This window comes from Paramisgurnus dabryanus, chromosome 17, assembly GCF_030506205.2.
Source record: "Paramisgurnus dabryanus chromosome 17, PD_genome_1.1, whole genome shotgun sequence".
NCBI lineage: Eukaryota > Metazoa > Chordata > Actinopteri > Cypriniformes > Cobitidae > Paramisgurnus > Paramisgurnus dabryanus.
Window position 1 is genome coordinate 29,176,191 of NC_133353.1, and position 23,634 is coordinate 29,199,824.

The 23,634-nt window shown below is 39.1% G+C and overlaps 1 protein-coding gene across 1 annotated transcript in view; it reads right to left on the reverse strand.

The window, feature by feature from the left end:
• arhgap5 (Rho GTPase activating protein 5) overlaps positions 1-17,788 on the reverse strand; it is a 38,874-nt gene extending 21,086 nt beyond the window's left edge. Inside the window, exons 1-3 of the mRNA XM_065288383.2 lie at positions 17,522-17,788; positions 12,146-16,035; positions 11,890-12,043 (exon numbers count right to left, since the gene is read on the reverse strand). Of these exons, the coding sequence (XP_065144455.2) occupies positions 11,890-12,043; positions 12,146-15,862 (3,871 nt within the window). The 5' untranslated portion in view covers positions 15,863-16,035; positions 17,522-17,788. The remainder of the gene's footprint in view (positions 1-11,889; positions 12,044-12,145; positions 16,036-17,521) is intronic.
• Between the last annotated feature and the right edge of the window lie 5,846 nt (positions 17,789-23,634).

Consider the following 23,634-nt stretch of genomic DNA (forward strand, 5'->3'; position numbering starts at 1 on the left):
AACTATACTCTCATACTAGCGTAATAATAAAGGACTTTGCTGCCGTACCATGGCTGCAGCAGGCGCAATGATATTACGCAGCGCAAAAAAATAGTCCCCTTGATAATTTTCAATAGCTGATGACTATTTTCGGGCACTGTGTAATATCATTGCGCCTGCTGCAGCCATGGTACGACAGCAAAGTTTTAAGGAAAAATATCAAAACACTTTGGTTATTATTGAGCGCAATGTTAATGGTCTAATCAGATTCAATGGATTATGCTAAGCTATGCTAAAAGTGGTACCGCCAGACCGGAGATCAGCTGAATGGATTCCAAAATGGTAAAAATCAAATGTTTAACTCTAAGGGAGCTGGAAAATGAGCCTATATTCAAAAAAACTGGAGTGTCCTTTTAAGTAATTGTGGATACAGCATGCGGAAATTGGGTTGGGAACTTCTATTCAAAATATACGATTGTAAAATCTGATATACTTTTTAGGTCAAGACGTGTCATTAAAACCCTATGCTTTTGTCAGAAATCCAAAGGCATGCAAAGTGCCATCTGAAAGTGGTTAAAATTAAACCTCGACAAATTTAGTCTTAAGTTGACAGTTGTGTGGTATTAAAATAAAACGTTGTGAGCGCAGCAAGTTGGTTGTTATCAAAGAGGGGTAGGTTTGCGTGCCTTCAGCCCCATGAGAAAATCATGGCAGACGAGAGGATTTAACAGAGCTGAGCGGCCTTATCAACCGCCTGCAGCTAAACTGCATCCCCTAGCCCGGCCCTGAGAATTGACGTGCCACTGATTTGAAAAAGAATTCGAAAACATGAAAACATTGCAGGTGTACGACGGGTCAACAGACACCGATCTGCATATCACGAAAATAAGATGTCTCTGGAAGGTGTTTTGAGTAGTCAGGTGAAAGAATAAAACTAAACCATGAAAGACTACAAACCATGTTAAATTATTCAGCACCAATTATCACTGAAAAGTGAGTGTGTGGTTTAGAGTCTGTGCTTAAGTCAGTGATGCATGTGTAATGTGTCGTCTGGCTTTAGTCAGATGAGCAGTGGTCAGTTTGTTCGTGGACTGACCAGCATACCCAGGACATCTGTCCTTCAGCACACAGTGATGGCATCATTCGCTCCAGCTCATCTCTAATTCATCACAAACAGATGGGATCTGCTTAAAAATAGTTGCTTTTTTAAAGCATAATCCCCCACAATTCCATAAACAGCGGTAGAAAGCCTGCCTATTTGAGAGAAGGTGAGCTCACAAAAAAATATTGAGTTCTTTTGTGTGTTGAATACATTACTGCTACAAACAACAGAGTATTGACTAGTGCACAGACTAGCACACTAGTATGCACTGCATACTGCTTCATATAGTGAACTTCCACTTTAAAATCCTTAAAGCACATCAGCTATTTTCTTGGTTTCCTCACACACTAAATCACAAAGCCCACGGCATCATCACCATTCCCTTCATTTCATTTTCTAAGCCACTTTCCGGGTCTATCCGCACCACTGATGTGTGGCGACAGCCCGTCAAAGCCAAGTGCTTCTGACGTCCCCTTCCCTCAAGCATGACAAGCAGTAGGAAACCAAAGGGAATAGCAGGACTTTGCGTTGTCCGACACTTATTGCTAAGCATTCACCGGAGACCTTGACGTGTCAAAGGAGGAAAAAGCCATAGTCATCAAAACTTCCTGCAACCCTTCAGCAAGGTGCTTGTCTAGAATGGGCAGAGCGACAGACATCAAAGGGCAAAGCAGCCTGGTAGATCAAACCTGTCTGTTCAGTCCCTAATTCTACTGTATCAATAGTGTGGAAGGTGACATCATAGGGACATGCTCCAATCAAAGATGTCCATTTAAACTGATCAAACACTGACTGAATACTTAGATAAACATTGGATTTTGTTTATTCAGGGAGACACTTATGAGTCTGGGAAAAGACAATCGCTGCGTCCGAAATCGAATACAGTAGGTACTGAATTGAATGAAGTACCTACTCATTGACCCTTACAACAGTAGGTACTAATTATGGATAGTATGAATTTCGGACGTACTACATCTGCCATGCTGATACTAGTGTGGGGTGATAAGCCCCATTTTAATCACCGATACACTATCAGGGGGACAGGGCAATAGTTTACGAATTTATTTATCTGTTCCTTTTTACGCATTTATGACAAGTCACTTGATTGATTGGTGGACAAAAAAGAAGCTGATTTACTCAAAGGGCAACACTGTCATGACCACAACCTTCTTCAAACGATGCCATTAATCCAAGCGCGTCATTAAAACCCAGGCACTCTGAAGCTTCCTGTGTGACAGGGAGCGGGAACAACCAACTCGTTGGTTTTAAACCCCTGCGCGTCTAACAACTTCTCTAGTGCAAGGAAATGCCAGAGCCACACGTATTACAAGCTCATGTCATACGTAATACAAGTTCAGGTGCTAAAAGGAGTCCATGCACATGCGTTCAGGTCCACGTTACCGCGTTTGGACATTTTTGAGTAAGACGACAACTGTCCTTCTTCGTTGGGTGACTCCTATCCAGGGGGGTCATGGGACAATAATGGCCATTGAATGAACACTTTGGAATCTTGCCTACAGTTTTTTTTATACTAGGAATTGGAACATACTACTGGCCTTGCCTACTGCTTCTCGCCTACTATATATTATGCAAGTAGGCAGTTTCAGATGCAGCGAATGAGTGACTGGGCCTAATTCTGCAAAAAGGGACTTGATATAAAAACATGTACGTTCCTTACAAATAAGGAATATGTGATTACAAACAAAAGCAATGTTTTGAGGAAAAACATAAAATTTGCATCCAAATGTGTGGCAAAAAGCAAAAAATAATAATTTCTGAGGTATTTTACACTTAAAGAGAAGAGATAGTTCACCCAAAAATGAAAAAATGTCATTAATGACTAAACCTCGTTCCAAACTCGGAAGAACTCTGTTCATCTTTGGAAAACAGTTTAAGATGTTTTAGATTTAGTCCGAGAGCTTTCTGACCCTCCATTAAATCTATGTACGGTATACTGTCCATGTCCAGAAAGGTAATAAAAACATCATCAAAGTAGTCCATGTGACATCAGTGGGTCAGTAAGAATGTGTTGAAGCATCGAAAATAAATTTTGGTCCCAAAATAACAGCATTTTATTCAGCGTTGTCTTCTCTTCTGGTTCTGTTGTGAATCGCATGCACAAGACTGAAGTCATGTGACTGCAGTGACGCGGCTGACGTGTTATGTTTTTTTTTTCAAACTTACAGCGTGTCTCCCTCAGACTGTAAACGAAGCTCGGGCGCACCAGATAACACGTCAGCCGTGTCATACGTCAGCCGCGTCACATCAGTCATGTGATAGTCGTGCACGCAGTTCACAACAGAATTCTGTCAGACAATTCTGAATAAAGTCGTAATTTTTGTTATTTATGGACCAAAATGTATTTTCGATGCTTCAACACATTCTAACTGACCCACTGATGTCACATGGACTACTTTGATGATGTTTAAATTACCTTTCTGGACATGGACAGTATACCGTACATACATTTTCTATGGAGGGTCAGAAAGCTCTCGAACAACACCTAAAATATCTTAAACTGTGTTCCGAAAATGTCAGGTGTGGAACGACATGAGGGTGAGTCATTAATGACATTATTTTCATTTTTTTGGTGAATTATCCCTTTAATAACAGCACCTGAGAAAAACACACAAAAAAATATTTCCAGTAAAAGGAGAGCAAAGTGGTAAATCAGGGTACATAACAGAATAAGCCACGCCCACTGCACAAACCAAAGCCACACCTTATACTGGCATTTATGTCCATAAGATTATCTTGGATCAGGCAATCTGCATTACAATGCTCTGATACAGGACAAATTGCAAACCACCAGAAAATAAATTTCCTGCAACTGCCCTGAGCAGTGGTTTCGGGTTGGGATTTGTGACAGCTACCGTACTGTCATTGCAGGTCTGAGCGAACATAAACAAACATCATTATTATAATATCCACATTACAAAATGTCCACCATGGTGACTGGAATTTCCATAAAAATACCCAATACCACAAAAAAAGTTGCCAACAGCTCTCTTCAAAACAACATATTTACCAAAATGACAGAAAGCTTTTGAATGCTTCTTACAATCCAACATGGAGTATATAACACAAATAACTGTAATACAGTACCACGCATACACTCGTATTAGGACACAAAAATACTTAAAGCGTACTTAAAGAAATAATCCTTATTCTAAATCAGCTAAGATTTACTATCTTCTCATTTAAAAACACAATTCATCATGTCGTGTTGAGATACTCTGCAGCCCCAGGCTTCGAGCTGCAGAAATGGGGCATGACAATTATTCCCCACTGAGTTAAGTAATCCTTGTGGCTGAGAGGAAGCCTGCCGTATTGAAAAGCAGGGCTAAAAGGCTAAAGAGTTGTGAAAAGGCTGACTCTTGCATTTCCAGGGCAAGAAAGTCACTTTAAAAAGTGCATCATTGCAACAAGATCTTGGCAAAAGCGCAGTCTCTTGCTTTTGTGACCCTGTGGCAGCAAATGGTATGGATGCTTTCAGTAGCTAAATGACATCAGAGACCGCAAGGAAAGACTGAGATACAGGCTTTGTCGTGAAGTGGTGCTTGAAAAAATGCAGCTTACTAGGGTTTGAAACGCAGCCATGTACACAGGCAGTAATCTAATACTGATTTCTGACTCGAGTAAAACAAGGTAATACACTTATGAAACCACTGTAAGGTATTCACAAACAATTGTTGCTGAAATTTGTTACACAGGCCTGTAAAAAATACTCAGTTAAAACCTTGATAAAGCTGCAAAACGTAACGTTTCACTTTATATCGCCATCTCGATATGAAACATAAAATTGCAGGTTACAGTGCGCAATATAACATGTGTTTCACGTGTAAAAAAACGCGGCATTTTCCACACAATTTTCGTATCTGTATAGCGCTGTTTTCACCGTCCTAAAAACGGGCTGATGTCTTCCTTGTTCTACGAAGTCCCTCCTTCAGAAATACGTAACATGTTCTGATTGTGTAACTTGTTTAGTGTGTTGTGATTCCATAGCAACTTAGCTTGCCGTTAGCTTAGCTGGCGACTGACGTATTCCTGTGGGCGGAGTTTAGTCAAAAAAAAATTCTAGTGACGTCATTAAAGCAGGAAGTAGAGGGCTGTAGTCCAAACCGGCCGTTCGCTGTAGGCTTTGAAAGGCGAATTCTGTTAAAGAAAATATATCGCCTGGCAGTGAACTTTGTTTTATAATTTTACAGGTATTATTTATGCTATTATAACAACATTAACTAGGGTTTAAAAAATGGGATCAGAAAGAACGTGACCTTTAAATGACGTCAAACAGACATTTCCTTTAAAATCATAAACGGCAGTTCAACTTACTGTGCATTCACACCAGCCACAGAAGAGGCGGCAAGCGCGGATGATTTACATGTTAAGTCAATGCAAACACGCGATTAGGCATCCTGCGGCGCGGTACACGCGGTAGCCGCGTCGCGGATGGCGCGGAAGGCGCAGGGCGTTCCGCACGAATTGAGCGTTGCCGCGGGAAACGCGCGAGTTAAAAAATCTGAACTTTGGTGGAATTCCGCGCCGCGTTAACCAATCAGGAGCTTGCTGTAGTAGTGACGTGATTACAGGAAGCGAGCGGAGTGGTGTAGTCTCCGGGGAGTCGCAGAAGCCCCTCCCATGACGCGGATTTCCGCGTGAATTTCTCGAATGACTAGAATTTCACCCGCGGCTTTCACACGAGAATGAAGCGAGTGAACTCAAATGTTCAAGCGTCCAACTACGCGTGAATAGCGCGTTTTTGCCGCCTCTTCCGCGGCTGGTGTGAACCCACAGTTAAAAATCGTTATTATAAGCTTACGTTGCAATCTGGGGTAAAGTAAACAGACTATTTTGCCTACTGATATTTTATGCACTTACTTGTTTTTGTTTATTTTTAACCATATACACTAAGTATCACAGATGGTTAAGAGGTTGTCTTTAAACACACTCCTGACCTCTTACGTCTCAGTCTTTTAGACGTCGCAATAACATTTTAGTTGCCAATTAATTAATGGACAAAAAAAGCATTTATTTTTGTTTATTTTCGCAAAAATGACCCTGCACACGTCCAGCTGAATTCACCTACTGCAGCAGAATGTTAAAAATATTAGCAATTTGTATGTATACATGGTATTTATTAATAATTTACCAGCTGCCAGAGATAGTATTGTCTGATACAAATAATATCCAATCCTTGGTGAGGTAATGTACTATTAAGCTCACTAATAGGATAACATATGTGACTAACTAAATTTATGTACCAGCTATGTTGCATTGCAATGGTTGATTAGTCTCCCAACAACTGTTTTATCTAACTTAACTACATTTATCTTATTACTTATTTTAGCATTTTATGCTATAATTAGCATGCTAAGAACGTGCAATAGCAGATTAAAGCCCTTACATACGAGTCGCATATGTAAATGTATCCCCTTAATCCACTAAAGCCACACAAATTCATACAGACGTCTTTGGCTATTGTGTCACTCCTTGCGGTTTTTCTGAGCATCCCTCCACAGCCGAGTCAAGTTCAATATTTAAAAATAGCCCCTGCATTCAGTACTATTCTAATCCGTCTAGCTAGTGTTTGTCTTAGGTTTACATGTAACTATAAGTTATAACCAGCACGAACACATACAAGCAATCCAGACCTTGTACGAAAATGTAATTTTGCTAATCCCTTGAAGTGGCTAAAAGACTGCAATAATTCTGGTGAGCTTTCTTCGTGACACTTTCTATTCTTTGTCTAGCTTAAGCTGCATTCATATCACATTCACATTAGACACTCAGGTGGAAGAGCCTGCAATGGCCCTCCTGCTGCGGAAGAGACACAGCTGCGGTTTTATGGTATTTTTGCTTTTAACTGCCACCTTTTCCCGTATAGCCAGCTCATTCAAATTATTTGGCTTTCTTTTTCTATTTGAGTCAAGACCAAAATGAGCCCACAGGGAAGTCTTTGTGTTTGGCTTTGCAACTAGCCCTGACTACATGATGTTGATTTCAATGACAGCCGATGAAATAATGTTGGCAAAGCGACGTCAATTAAACTTGAAATACGACCTGGGATGTTTTACCTGTTTTGCTGTGGTACACAAAATTATTTTGAGTAGATTGTGCGGGTCTACAATAAAAAGCTACTGAAACTGTGTGTCGTAAGTAATCAGGCTATTTAGTATTTTGAAAAGCTTTTTTGGTCTAACTGAATTACGCAACTATAGTAAACTTCCCTTTTAACGTTAAAGCTAAGCAAGAATAGACTGACTGTAAATTACATCCTTCACACGGGGCTGTTTAATGCACCACTGCACCCATGAGGAATACATCAAACGCACATAATTTGCATGCATTTGTTGCTAAATTTCTCTCTGTGTTTTTGAAGCTTTGTGCGCAATATAACACGTGTTCATGTTTCACGTGTAAAAAAAGCTGTATTTTTTCCCACAATTTTTTTTAACTGTCCTCAAAATGGGCTGATGTCTTTCTTGTTCTATGAAGTCCCTGCTTCAGAAATACGTATCGAGTTCTGATTGTGTAGTTTGTTTAGTGTGTTGTGATTCGATAGCAGCTTAGCTTGCCGTTAGCTTAGCTGGCGACTGGCATATTCCTGTGGGCGGAGTTTAGTCAGAAAACTGTTCTAGTGACATCATTAAAGCAGGAAGTAGAGGGCTGTAGTCCAAACCGGCCGTTCGCTGTAGGCTTTAAAAGAGGAATTCTGTTAAAGAAAATATATCGCCTGGCAGTGAACCTTGAGCTTTATTATTTTACAGGTATTATTAACTCTTTCACCACCATTGACGAGATATCTCGTCAATTAAGAGATAACGCTTCCCCGCCAATGACGAGATTTTCCGTCTTTCCACAATACCGCTATTATCCACCAGGTGGCGCCCTTCCGCAACTTTTAAACCCGGAAGTATTGCCCTATGGCAAGCGGCTGCATGTCGGTGTCTGTTTTAAAGATCGCTCTGAATGGGATCTCTATGAAAAGTCCGTCACAAAAATGGAATTATCTCTGCTTTTTGCTCAAAATGTGGTGTTTTTGCAGAAACCTACCCATATTCAAAAGCTGATTACAAAAGAACCACTGAAGGTAGGATGAAACGTTTTTTTTTGTTTGAAAGCAGAGGGTCTGTTCTTTCATTTGGTATATTGTATGTTTATATATTTAAAGAAGAACATTTTCTGGAAGACATTAAACTTTGAAAATCATGAAAAACGCTGGCGCTGGCCGGCAACTTTTTTTAAAAACGCTGGCGGTGAAAGAGTTAATACTATTATAGCAACATTACACACTAACTAGGGTTTTAAAAAATGGGAACAGAAAGAACGTGACCTTTAAATAAAAAAGATTTAACACCATTGTGCAATATCAACAATCACTGCGGTCAGCTCCCATAAACGCTCAATTCAAACAGGCAGTAACTCTGACAGGCCAATTCAAACCTTTGAAATAAAGTGATGCAGCTCTTCAGTGTCTTTGAATTCATGGTTTTCTGACCTTATTTTATAGCTGGTGTCTCATATAAATATCCAAATAACCATAACATTTCATATTAAGAGATACACACAGAAGACATTATTACAGCAAAGCACCGCAAGGAGGAAATGACAACGGGGGTTCTCTTCTGCTGGGTAAATGGAGCATCTAGGCCTAAATGAGCCATGAAAGTCAATTAGGAAACATCCATAAAGTCCATTTTTCCTTACAGTTTCAAAAGCCACAGGCTTTTGGTTTGCAACGGTAAATGCAAAATAAAGAATCTAAGTGGGTGCTGTAGGTTAAGGCAGTGGGTTCTTGGAGTAGTTATGCTTGACCATGAAAATGCACAGTCGCTGCTAGCAGTAATACAGGACCAAGCACTAACTGTGCAAGAACCGTATCAAGAAATTTGCTGCATGATTGCTTATCGAGAAATGACATTTGCTTCACAATGGGCTTACAGCCAACTACTTACTAAGGTAAGATTTCAAGGTGATAATAATACATATTTTTAAGCCCAAAACGTATTATTATTATTGTTCAGGACCACCTTTACCTAAAACTCCATCACATTCCTACAAATGGTTCTATCGGCGCTCACTCCCATGGCAAAGGAAAAATAAAGAAAACAAAAAAAATGCAACAGAGGCTCTGGACCTTCACGTTTGACCCCTAATAAGGTTAACGTTTCTTCACAATGCAGGAGAACAAAATAAATAGAAAGGGGTAAGAGGTTGGCCTTCTTTGAGCTCTTTGAATTAAGATGCTTTTGAAAAGCTCTTAGATATTGGCCTGTGATGCTCAGATACAGCCATGGGCATCTTCTTGTTCTCAAAGGCAAATGTTACAACAAAAAAAGTAAAGTCATGTTAGGTCTTACACAAAAAGGCTGCTCAGGTTTTACCACGCAAACCTAAATAGCATTACAAAAAATTATGTTTATAATAATCCTACGTAAACAAATGTGTAGCACGGGTATAGTGTATGGTATGTGTATAGATATGTGTAGCAGAAGCCAAAAATACATAGTATTGGCCAATTTATCAATATTTTTAATCAAAACTTTATTTTGTGAGTTGCTAATAACTTCATTTGGACAATATTTTGATTTTTCGGCACCCTCAGAATAACTGTATCTCGGCCAAATATGGTATTATCCAAACAAACCATACACCAATACAAAGCTTATTTATTCAGGTTTCAGGTGATATATAAATCTCAATATTAAAAAATGTACCCTTATGACTGGTGTTGTGGTCCGGGGCCATAAATGAGTTGTTCGTTGATTTTATTAGGAGGGTCCCCAAAAAGTGTTAAAGGAATATTCCATTTTCTTAAAAGAAAAATCCAGATAATTTACTCACCACCATGTCATCCAAAATGTTGATGTCTTTCTTTGTTCAGTCGAGAAGAAATTATGTTTTTTGAGGAAAACATTGCAGGATTTTTCTCATTTTAATGGACTTTAATAGAGCCAAACATTTAATACTTAACTCAACACTTAACAGTTTTTTTCAATGGAATTTCAAAGGACTCTAAATGATCCCAAACGAGGCATAAGGGTCTTATCTAGCAAAACGATTGTCATTTTTGACAATAAAAATAACAAATATACACTTTTTAAGCACAACTTCTCGTCCAAATTCGGTCGAGCGCGACCTAACGTAAATGCGTAGTGACGTAGGGAGGTCAAGTGTTACATATATAAAACGCACATTTGCGGACCATTGTAAACAATAAACTGACACAAAGACATTAATTAGTATCAGTTGACATACAACAACGTAGGAACAGTCCTCGTTCTTAACACTTGTAAACACTGGGGCGGAGTTTCGCGTTTGTCCTCTGTGACCTCTTGACGTCATGACGTATTGCGTCGGGTCACGCTGACGCATCACGAACAGATTTAGACGAGAAGTTGTGCTTTAAAAGTGGATATTTGTTATTTTTATTGTCAAAAATGACAATCGTTTTGCTAAATAAGACCCTTATGCCTCGTTTGGGATCGTTTATAGTCCTTTGAAACTCCGTTGAAAAAACTGTTAAGTGTTGAGTTAAGTATTAAATGTTGGGCTCTATTAAAGTCCATTAAAATGAGAAAAATCCTGCAATGTTTTCCTCAAAAAACATAATTTCTTCTTGACTTAACAAAGAAAGACATCAACATTTTGGATGACATGTTGGTGAGTAAATTATCTTGAATTTTCTTTTAAGAAAATGGAATATTCCTTTAAGGCACTAAGGCACGTTTAAAAAGGCATTTGCTGCATTAGCTACTTTTACTTAGCTAAGCAATATGTGAGATCTATATGTAAAATGCACGTTGAGTCTCTCATTTACATATCACACAGACCACATGCCCACACATACACAAAGCAGAACCGTTTCTCAGTCACCACAGACACTTTGCCCACTTCCAGAACACAGCCGTAAAACCACAAACAGCAGCTAAATTTCCATAAAAAAACACATGTGTGCATTTCATCCATGCAGTTTTACTACTGCCAACCTGCAGGGCCGTGTGTGAGTGACACACACTAATGAAACTTCAAGCTATGTGACAGATCAGCTGGACTTTATTGACATCCGTGTGTTAGTCAGATTTTCCATTGAACACTGAATCAGATACAAAACAAGGTACTGAAGGGCATGTTGTTATCAAACAGCCAGTGTAAAAATGCCTTGTCGTTGCTTTAAGTGTAGGAAATAGATTTTGTTCAAACCGATAGACTGTCATCGAATCCCATCTAGGGTTTTTGTAATGCGTCCAGCTCTAAACGTTTACGAGTCGCTTATAGACTTCGTAAAAACAGCAAAGTGGGAAAAATAAGATTGTCACAACATAGCCATAAAAAAAACATTTAATAATTTTCCAAACATTGATTCTCCTTACGCCCCTGGCAATAAACTTTCTGTTTATTTATTTATAACCCCCAAAGTAATTAATTTAATTTGTTAAATTCGTAAATTTATTTATTGATGATTCTTAAACCATGTGCACAATTTTCTGCCTTTTACAATGCAGACACTGTGAAATGCTCAGGTCAAATATATCAATAACAGGATATGTTAAACATAATAATACTGCTACTACTGATAAAAAAATCCTCATTCTGACAAACACAAATTTAAAAACTTGTGTCATGGTCCAGATTTGCCTGCAGTGAACTTATCTTGGGGATTACTTGAACTAAGCTCAAGAGAGATTAAATATCCCATTAAAGCCTACAGTAATAAACTGAGAAGATGCGTTCACACATTTTCAGGTGTTATTGGAGTAACTGATCTTAAATTGAGATGTTCAGCCGTAAAAACCTGAAAAACTTACCCGTTCGCTCAATGTATTCAACACACTTCTCGATAAACAAAGGAATGGGTCTATCCGGTGTGACCAAGTTCTGAAGAGGCACCCCAAAATAGTTGCTCTCCCAGTTTCTTCGAGTGGGTGGGTACAATGGCTTTGTGGTCTTTGTTGATTTTGTCTTTGCAGGAAAAAGACATGTATATGAATAATCACATTTTAAGCTTTTTAATGTATGCATTCTAACTTTAGATATATTTTGGAAATAATACAAAGTGCTAACCTTTTTGGGTTCCTTGGTCTTTGGTGCTTTCTTTTTCTTAATTTTTTTTTCATCCTGCTCTGGATCTGATGTGATGGCTGGATTGTCTATCCCTCCTTTCCAAGGATCCACTGGTGAAAGTAAAGGGTCCTCTTCGCTTCCTCGGTTGCCCCTTCCTTTCTTCTTCTTCTGTGTCGCTGCCCCACCTTCATCATCACTGACGTCCGAATGTACACGTCTATGATAAGCCTTAGTCTTGCTAAAGAGGATTTTGGAACGATGTTTGTACTTTGAAGGCCTTCTGCCAATCTGAGACTTAGACATGGAGTCAAAGCCGTTCTCCGCATCCCCGTGCAGAGCAAGCCCACCAAACGAATTACGAATTTTACCAGATCTGCCGTGTGCATCTTCAGGTACGGCGTATATGTCATCACCGTAGCCTTTTGATTTGAGAAGAGTATCCGCGGGTTCTGCATAGTTGTCGGATGCTTCGAGGTCGTCGCCGTGACCCGTCGTCGGTCCGCGAGTCCACCTGGAGCTCCTCATTCCAGCCTCAATGGTCCTCAGGAGGTTTGGATCCAGCTTTTTAACGCTGGGTTTGGGCAGCACATTGGGCTTGGGTTTAACCGGGGGAGGCACTTTGTGATTACGCTCATGATCTCCAATAGGTGTGCTGTGAACTGGGTATTCGTTTCCTTCAAGGTCGATTCTGTATTTTCGCTCACTAGGATTGGGCAGCAGCTGGACATCGTCCCCTATTGGGCTGTAAGGTGGTGGCCCCTCTCCATCATCTTCAGAGTCAGGGTAATATTGGTAGGCAGGTGAATGGCTATGAGGGGACTGAGGAAAGACATCTTCAGCGGTGCCCGTTCCATCTCTGCTGTTATCGAACATGAAGGAGCTTTCGATGTTGTTCTTTTTCTCAACAACCTCATTGAAAAATGGGGTGAAAACCTCCGTCTGCCTATGATACTGGGACAAGGAGTAGAGTGCAGTAAATTTCGCCGTAATTTCTGTGGCGATGTGTTCCCCTTCAGTCATCAGTTCTTTGATCGCCTCGTTCTCAAAAAAGTCCGCCTGGCTGTCCGTAATGGCCACCAGTTGAACCGGAATGACATCCTGGACCTCGGCCAAAAACGCCCTCAGCATAGCCATGGAAGACTTTCGTTTTGCTGAATAGACAAGAATGTACCCATGCACCAATTCGTCTTTTCTAATTCCGATGGAGGAGTGATATGAGATCACAGTGACCTGTATCCGTCTGCGGCTGTTGCCAATGATTTTGTCAAGAATCAAAGTGTTGCTTTGGCCGGGCTGTGCAGCGCTGCAACAGTGCGAGTCCAGAAAAGGTGAAAGAATGAGATCCACGCTGAACGGATCTCCACACATGGCACACATGACTATCCGCAAATCCGTCTCCGACAAATCTTTAATGGAGGGCATGGGGCTCATCATGTCGAAATTGTGCTTAAAACCCTCTAACACTGCTCGGAGGGCCTGCTTTATCTGAAACTCATTAAACTTTCTCGGAAAAGTGCCGGAAGGTATATCTATAAATGTACACTGTAGCTTATTTGCAAACTGTTGGCCCTGATGCCTCAAAATAGGCATGTTTGTGCAAACACTGTCCCTCTGATTGGCTAGAATAAGAATGAATGGCACTGGCTGAGTATACCTATCCCTTCGGCTCTGGGCGATCTCGGCTCGGATCCGGCTTACGCGGTCACCGATATAATTAAGTGACTCTATAGAGCTGAAGACACAAAAGAACCCATGGGGCTTGAAAGTCGATAGCCAGGAATGGTTCAAAAGCATGCCGGAATTGACATCCACAGGCAAAAGCTCTAATTCATAGATTTTCCCATCAAGGGTGTATTCATCATCAGTAGACTGAGCTCGGATTTCATTCGCGAGCTCCTGTGCCAGTCCTTCTCTGCCTACCAGACAAAGGTTAACTTTATCAATGTTGGGGCTGTTGTAGTAAATATTCGAGCGACCGTGATCCAGCTGGACCAGCCTGTTTGCCAGAAGTTGCTCGACTCTCAGATCAACGCAGGCCGTGCCGCTGAGGCATGTTTCTTTTGTGGGATGATAGACAAACCCGATGTGTTTCAGTAGTAGAGACTCCCTATCCGTGGCAAGTTTCTGAAGAGCTCTGTATCTAGGTTCCTCATTAAGCACAGCATGAATCTCACTCATTTTGTCACAGCTTGGGGTCGCATTCAAATCCAGGTCATAGAACAGCTCGGCGTGCTCAAAAAGCATTTCCTGAAACTCCTCTTTGGCCCTTTCAACTATTTCCTGCTGATGCCTGCTGTAAACATCTCTCCGATCTGATTCAGTGATGTATTTATACGACTCATCCTCCATGACAAAACACATGACCTCTTCCCATGGTTGGCCGGGGCTAATAAAATGCACTCGCTCCAGTGTCTTCTTGAATTTCTCCTTCATCTCCATCCGCCTTTTCTCAGATATCAAATGCTGGACGTGGTTTTGATAAATCCTCTCTCCTTCCATGGTTCTTAGGATATCGAAGGGCACTCTTCTGTCATCGGTTTTATCAAGGTGGTCTGTTTCATACCATGGGGTTTGTTCTAACTCAATGAAACAGTACTGAAACTCAGGCCTGCTCTTCATAAGGTTCTGAGCCTCAGTCCAACTCAGGGTCTCGATTTCCTCCAGGTTGCTGAGCAACTTATTAAGAATTTTTGGCAGGCTGGTAAGATAATCCTCCTTTCGCCTTTTGATATGCTCTTGTCTCAGCTGTTCTATATGCTTGGAAAAGATGTTCCTCGCCTTTTTGGTGCCTTCTAAATTGATGTACTCCTCATAGTCGGGGTGGTTTTTCAATTTATTGCTCACAATTTTCCAGCTCATGTGATAGTCTCTTACGCTTTGAACTATGAGTTTTTCAAACCTGTCTGAGACCGAAGCTACTAATTGTCTCTGGGATTTGTAAGCTTCCAAATAAGAGATGATTTTGGGTTTACCTCGAGTTTTGTCCATCTGCTGCGTCAGAGCATTGAAACAGAGGTCGACGTTAACGGACGCTCGAGCCGATGTCTCCACCAGCAAGAGATTCTTTTTACCTGCGACAAACGTCTGAACCTCCCTCAGGTATTGATCCACACACTCGTCGCATTTTGTTGCAGCAATGATAATGGGCTTCTTTGTCTTGGTAATTTGAGAGTAAAGGCTGTGGACAAATTTCATCTGATCTTCAAATTTTCTATTGCACCCTTTGCTTACGTCTATACAGAGTACGAAGCCATCAATATTGAGCTTGCCATCAGGCATCTGTTTCTGATCAAAGTCCTGTTCTAAACCGAGCTGGTCTGTGCAAATGTACATGAGTTTCTCAGCTGACTGAAGCTTTGTATTTGCCGCCCGTTTGGTGTAGGGCTGCAAATTTGTGCTCCGATGAGGCAAAAAGGTCTGGTCATCGATAAACTCGGTCTGCTCGATGACATGAATTCTACACTCGAGGCCATCATCTCCTCGATGTGACACTTCACCCCAGTACAAGAAGTGATCATTATTTACCACGCGCCCTCCAAAGTCAATTGTGCTCAACACAGAAGTGTGCTCCGAGTAGTAGCAGTCGGCCTTGGCGCGTAAATATCTGTTGCATAGGCAGGATTTACCTACACCACAGTTGCCTTTCTCTTTCTCCGTGCCTGAGAGCCCGACGACGCTGATGGCGTACGTCGGACGGGGCTCCTTATTCTTGGCCATTATATCGCCCCTCTCATTGCTTGTTACGCAGAGCGGTGTATGCCGAAAAGGCAATCGCGTACTTCCATTTGCTAGTGCAGGTGCATTTCCGCGTCTCACTGTGAATGAGCCGATGTATCTTTAATGCGGATCATCTGTCCCGGACGACTGATCTTTCCCCTCTTATCACCTTCCTGCAATAAAACAAATGCAATTACTGATCATGAGATAAGGCTTAAAGGGACAGTAAACCCAAAAATAGCAACTCGGTCAATTTCATTTGTATGAGGTCGGTGTTGTTCATGCGCTAAGGTTTACTAAAATACCAAGTGTGCGCATTGTATATATGTGTTAGATATATGTTTGTAATACAATTATAATGCTACATGTATAACTGGCAACATAGCTAGAGGTAAGTAAAAATGTTATATAATGTAACAAGTAGTAGATGGCTGTCATTCTAAAAGTATTGCAAATTCCCTTTTTAACGTTTAAAGTCTATAATCACATTCGCAGCTTCTTTACATGGATTACTTATTCAGGTTACCACATTATGATCTACTTATATTTACATGTTACATTTGTAATGCCTTTTATTCAAATGTATGACACATCTGATTTACTGAGCAATAGCCATCTAAAGCATATTATAATATAAAGTTAACCTCGTGACAAACTCATTTAATGCTATTTGCATTACGTGAGTGACCCAAAAACAAGGGTCACTCACTTAATGTACTAATGCCTCAGAAGCTTACATTGGGAAAGTATGCTGGCTATTAGTCAGACTGAAGGTCGGCAAGCCTCTTTAATAAAAAAACACTTGTTAATGGTGTTGACAATGTAATGAATTACAGTCCCATTTACCTTGCATAAACGACTACACCTCACAATCGTTAAATCACTGAAACGTGAAAACATCGGCGTCGAGCACGTAGAAATGTGGTAAATGCATGGCAAATGTTAACAGCTGTGTTTGGTTGCATTAAGTGTGAATGTAAAAACAGAGGATGTAAAGCAGACGGGAACATCTGCTGAAGGTGAAGAGCATCACGGAACAGCACGCGAGCGAGCTGCGCTATTGTTACTGTAACAAACTGCGATCAGATCAGTGCGCTTCCCGTCGACTTTGTTTCCCACAACTAGTCGTGTCGATTTTTGCGCAACCATTGCTATGACAACGAACCGAATGGAGGCTTTCAAACTAGCAGGCCCGGGCAAGAATTTGGCAAACACTTAAGTATAATTTACTTGGCGAAACACCTTAACCCAACAGTACACAGTGCGATTCTGAAATTCAGGTTTTACACATCAGAATCGTTTCATCGCGTGAAATAAATAACCAGTGCCTACTTGTCGTATCAAATAACACGTATATATAGATGTGTTTTCTTTCTTTTTTTTATGTGCTGGGTTGATTGGTGTGCATCCACACGGGCCTTGTCCCTAACAAGGCATTAGACGCTTCCTTTGCTCGCTAGCTTCCCAGTTAGCCAGCGCTAGTTGAGTGTAACACCGATACAACGCGTTGTAAGCGAAAATGATAAATCTCAGCGATTATCCAAAGACAAATAACTACCCCTTCCATTCGGAAATACACAGCTCATTCAACCGATCAAATGTATATCGGTAAAGAAACCCATGAAAAGCATGATAGAAACTCCGTGTGCATTCCCCTACCTAACATGGTCGCTCCCAGCTCCCGACACCACAGACAGGAGGTGGCATTCCAACTATTTGCCTTAATTTCCAATGATTTGGTCCCAAAATAAATTCCGGTTGTCTTTTAGTCCGTGGGTGATTGGAATAATCGGTGAATTTCCGAAAGTGTTTGTTTTTGGTGTTTTCTAGCAATAAGAGTGGTATGCGTGTAATCGGAGAGCCATCCCCTCCCCTCTCATTCCAGTCAGTAATGGCGACGGATAGATCCGGCTCTCTCTCACTCTCTCTCCCCACTAACTTTTCCATTCCGTTCTCCGCGGGGGCACGCTGCGCGCTCTCGATTGCCTCTTTAGGATCACGAAGGCTACATACTTTTTGTGAATTTGTTTGATGTTTAATGCGATGTGTGTTTTGCGTCAAAAAAGTAAATGAGGTCAAATAACAAACTATTCCAAATTTGACTGTCTATTTACATTGTAAAAAATGTAATCATGTGCTATGAAAGAAATGAGTGAAAAATAAGTGGTTTTGGTTTTCAGAAATAGCACATTTACAAAAGCTATGGTACTATGGTAAAAACTAGGCATGCACCGATTTAAAATTTCTGTGCCAATATTACTATTAGTTTACATCTACATAGATACCAAATTTTGTGTTATTTACTTCTTGTTTCAAATAAGTGGTACATTTATTTAAAAATAATTTATTGGATGTTTTTATATTGTATTTATAAGGTTATTTTAGATTAAAAGCAATGGTTTATAAATTTACAGCTAGGTCAAAGCGTTACTGTTCTAGTCTTATGAAATTTATTCCATCATAGCTAAACATTACTTCTCAGCGCCTATAGGCATAGGCAAACCAGGTAGTCGCCTAGGGCGCCACCAGCTGCATGGGGTGCCAAAGAGCGCATATACATTTTAACTTCTTCACTGACTTGAATGAGTAAAAAATAAGCACTGAAACAAAATAAAAGATAAACTCTGAATAAAGCGTGTTTAACAAAGAATGGACAGCAAAATAATTGCCTGAAAGTGTTGCAGTTTTTTAAGATAACAACATGCTTTCCTCTGTTTTTAACTAGCAGTTCTTGTTTTAACTATATAGTTCCCAGAATGTATATGGTTAAAAGATGGCTGTGTCCCATATGACCTTGTTATTTGTACATTCTGTGACTATACAAATCACAACATATAAATACGAAAATGTTGGCGTTATTTTTTCACTTATTCGGAGCAGTATGCTAGCTGGAGCCATTTACTTAAAGTCTTTGTGCTAAGCTAGGCTAGCAGTGGGTGCGTTACGGGAGTTAGACAAAGTTACGGGACGCACAGAGATGAAAAGGGTATGTATGGACTTATCTAACTCTGGGGATCAGTGAATAAGCTAAAATCCCAAAAAGTCGGCGTGTTCCTTTAAGGCAATTTTTTTGTAAATTGCAAAATCTGTTTAAAAATAGCTAATTCTTAACGACCACATATCCTCACTGAGTCAAGTCTTATTATCTTCTTAAATTTTTTATATATATATATATTTGTTTGTGCTAAGCAGAAAAATCCCCAAACTAATGTGTGTCCATATTGCTGCCTTTTGTTTTTGCAGTAATTTTGTATGAGTGACATTAGTGATACTTCTCTGTCCACCAATCCTATTGTTTGGAAAGCATCTGCTTCCCAAGAGAGCGCCTATGTGTGATCAAGAACCAGCCGCTTACAAGGCCGAACCACAGCTCAAATGTCACGCTTCTCCTGTAAATGCAAATGCAAATGGTCAATCAAACACAACCAAGGTTACAAAGCATTTTGTTGTGCACCTGCTTCAGAAGCATTGCCAATGATCATTATAAATGTTGCATGACAAGAAATTTAATAAATAACTGTAAGTCACTTTTGATAAGCATCTGCCAAATGCATAAATGTAAAAAGGTAAATAACATTGTAGTGTATTTGACTGGCAAATATTCTAGCCAGCAGTCATCCATACCCATTACTTCCTCCAAAGAGATTAATTTCTGTTCATATCTTCTTGCAAATTTTGTCGACCATAACTGACGTAGGGAATGTCGAAGCGTTGTAATGCAAAAAACTCAGTATCAATAAGAAAAGGATGCAATTCATATCTCTGCTGCAGTTACTCACAATATTCAGGCACTAAAATGACCTTAACAGCATCCTTTACCAATAGCCCTAACGACAAATGCTAAATTTTAGCTCGTGAACGTCCGTGAAAATTTTCCTTTTTTTTTTTATCATCAGCCATGTTTCAATCTTAGACATACTGTGTCTAGTTTATCAAGTGTGTGCAAGATATTAAAAAAACGTCTATTTTCTGTCATGCTCCTCAATAGGCCTGGATTTGTTCAGCACTGCTTGCAATGCATAAATCTGTCAGGCAGATTCTGGGTCTGACCACGCTAATTGGATTTTTAAAATATTTTATTGTTATAATTTTTAAAGGGTGTCATACCATCGATGACAGCAAGCTACACTAGTTAAGAACAGCATTCATTTCTGTAATAGTTGACAGCCTCACACCTTACAATGCTGGCTGCATGCAGAGTAGCAATTAATGTTCTTAATTAAAATGCATTAGCGTAAAAGCTACTGCTCACAAAACGTTGTGAAAATGTGTGAACAACATCAAAAGCTCTGCATCAGGCCTACACAAACCCTTGCATGTGTCTCTCTTTTTTCGGCACCCTTTAAATCTCCCCTCTGTGTTTTTAACATCATGAATTATTTACCCACCCCCACCCCCAAATCTCCTTCCAGCACCCCTTAGATTTGCAGAGTCTGCTGCGCTCAGACTCTTGCAGAGCGGTACCGGGGTCCACACCCTTTGTGCTGAGTCTCACTGTGCAAGATAAAGAAAATCCTTGCATTTACTGTCATTATAATGTATGAATTCTTTACAGGAAGTTAATTTTAAATCTATTAAAATAAATACCCACTCTACTACAGTACGCAAACTTTCTGGTTCAGCTTGAAATACAGCTTTTTTATTGCAGCCAATAGAGATCAGAGATTTGTTCTCAATGTTTAATGCAAATGGTGAAGTTGAATTTAAAAGCACCTTTAAATCGTCACCTTCTTGAGCACACATTCCCCCCTCCCGTTTCCCTATTGTGCAGTGCAATTGGAACCAGCTGCTGGTGCTGCTATTTACCCTGTGCAGCAGCTCAGCTAGATTGCCATGGTTATGGATCCATGCTTGGGATTGTGGGAAGGGCTGGGTTTCCGGGTCACTAAAGACGAGGCGTTAGATTAGGAAAGAGATAGAATGCAAATTACTTGGTTTTATTGGCACATGTTTACTTATCTTATGGTGTATAGCAACATTTATACAATTTACAGCATATAGCATTAATGAAGCTATGTGTTAAACATGCCACACAGTATGTTTTTATTGTACATAAACAGAATAGATTACCAATATACAAAATAAAATCATGAATACTTTATAACAAAAAACTCCACAAACAATTAAATAAGGACGTTAAGAGATTATGATCATACCTAAATTGTCATTGGTAATGGAAATAGTCTTATATGGTGTCCCAAAGTGAGGCTCGAGAACCCCTGGTGGTTCGGAAAGGAATTGCAGGTGGTTCGGGAGTTGATGAAAAATAATTAATTACATTTATTCAAACGATCAAACAAAATAAATAATTGTATTTAAAATAAAACAAAATCTAAATAAAACAGTTACTACAGAAAATATTTTCATTTGTTTAATCTGAATGTCATGTGACCATTAAACAACACTACAATATATATATAAAAAACATGCAAAATGGACAGATATTGTACGTTTTGTGTACCAATCAGATGAAGGTCCAATAACAGATGATAATAATAATAATAATAATAATAATAATGTGAAATACTACTGATAAAAACTAAAAAACGGATAAAAATGTTGAAGTTAAATGTGCCAAAGTGCTATTAAATTATTGAAATATGTACTTTAAATCTGGGTGGGTACTTCGAGCAAATGATTTAGGTCAATGGGGTTTGCCTGACACAAAGTTTGAAAACCCTGGGTCTAATAGTTGGACCTCAGAACTTAATGTAAGAACTAATATTAAATTACTCTGTTTATACCAAACAGTCTATGTTTTAAAAAAGTTTATCTTCTTAACAGTCTTTGCTCATGAATCAAAGATGACACAGAAATAAAGATGCCCTCTGTCCTCGTGGGCTGTACAGCAACCCCATTTAATAATTGATTTTTTCCATAGCCTTAGGATGTAGAAGCTATGAGCACTCTAAGCCTTATTTACCACATGGGGCAAAGTCTGCATTTATAATGCCACTGAATCTGATAACACTATATGACACTGTGTGTTTTAGAAACCCTCTGTTTGCAAATAGGTAATTACCTGTAACATGTTTAATCTTGCGCTAAATTATATCTGAATAAGAGATCTGTCTTTTACAAAAAAGTCCACCACTTACAGGCATGCTTTCTATTGGCTAACATCATAAAACATGTTAAGTAATGAAAAGAAATTGCCTATTTTACCTTGATGTAGTATCTGGATTACTGCCTAGGGTTGCAAAGGGGTGGGAAGTTTCTGGTAAATTTTCACTAGATTTCCGAAACTTTCCAACTTTATCTGGGGGATTTTGGAAATATTCCAAATTGTAAACTTAAGAGAAATTTGGGAATTATTTAAAAATTTAGGGAAATTTATATAAACTATATCATAAACATAAATAATTTTTTTTGTCATAAGCAGACATGCATGCAAGGTAATACAATTTTTGAAGAATCCTGATACTTATGTTCATCAAGCCTGGATTTATTTGATCAAAACCCCTTCAAAAATCATTCTACTATGAACACACAGCACCAATGTATGTATTTTACATGAATACATGCAAAGATTGACATTTTGACATTACTTCATGTGCCGGATTCAAGAAATTATCTGTGCATGCTAGGGAAAAATACAATTGCATGCGGGGGGTGTGGCCTCAGTGGCCCTTCAGTAAGCATTATGATGTGTGCATGTGACTGAGGAATGTGCAAGGTATAGAAATTCAACCAAAATTGCATTAAATCTGGTTGTTTTAAACAAAATTATGCTGCAAGATTTTTGACACTACATTTAAGTTCCCTGTTATTCTGCAATATTTCTAAATTCCCAGTTAATTCCTACAAATTCTTATTAATTCCCATGGGAAGTTTCCAGCCTTGAAAATACCCGAAATTTTGCAACCCTATTACCTATTACTGTCTGATCGTCTACCAAATACTTTTGAACACTTTAGCTACACTTAAGTCTGTAAAACACTTGGTAGCACAATGTAAAGAGTTTTCATTTTTAAAGGCTTCATAATGACTATGTACTAGTTTACAGTATTTTAGTAAAAATGCATTTTTGTCAAATGTGTATACAATATTTTAATCTAATAAATAAAGTTTTGTAGATACATACTCTAGGTAATAATCACATGTAAATAATGATTTATAAAGATTTTTTACTTTATTGTACTACACAATCAAGCAGGTGACGATTTGGAGGAGCCCAGTGGCCATTTTTGGAAATGTGCCATGATTAAGATAAAAGCTTACTAAAGCCACATTTTATATTATATCAATTTCAAAATTTCAAAATAACTTTGTTAGACTTGTGGCTTTAAGACCATTGATTTTCAAGGCTGCTATGGGACATCTATTTTTATGAAATAGAAAAATGTTTTGTGCACAACATTTCAATTCCACTATACTTTTATAATACTATACTATACCACTATAAAATTATTTGAAATCTTAATATCTGAAAATAAAGTTTCAAGTGTCTTCTTTCAGAATTTATCACAATATAAAGTCTTTTTCATGATTGGAAAATGGGGGTTAGGAATAAGAGGTTAAAAAAGCGGCATGGGTTTTAAACCAAAAACCTTTTTAAAAAAGAGCTTTTACTCAAAAGGACTCAAAACTTGTTATGTTTATTAGTAATAACACATGTTAGACCCTGCCTTTAAATACTACTTGATGAGTTTTATTGTTATATCGAATGCTGTCCACTGGGTGGCCAAAGCAACAAAATATACTTTATTAACTTGATTAATTAATTAATTATTTATTTATTTTCAAAAGCAAACAACCTTTAACTTTCTCTT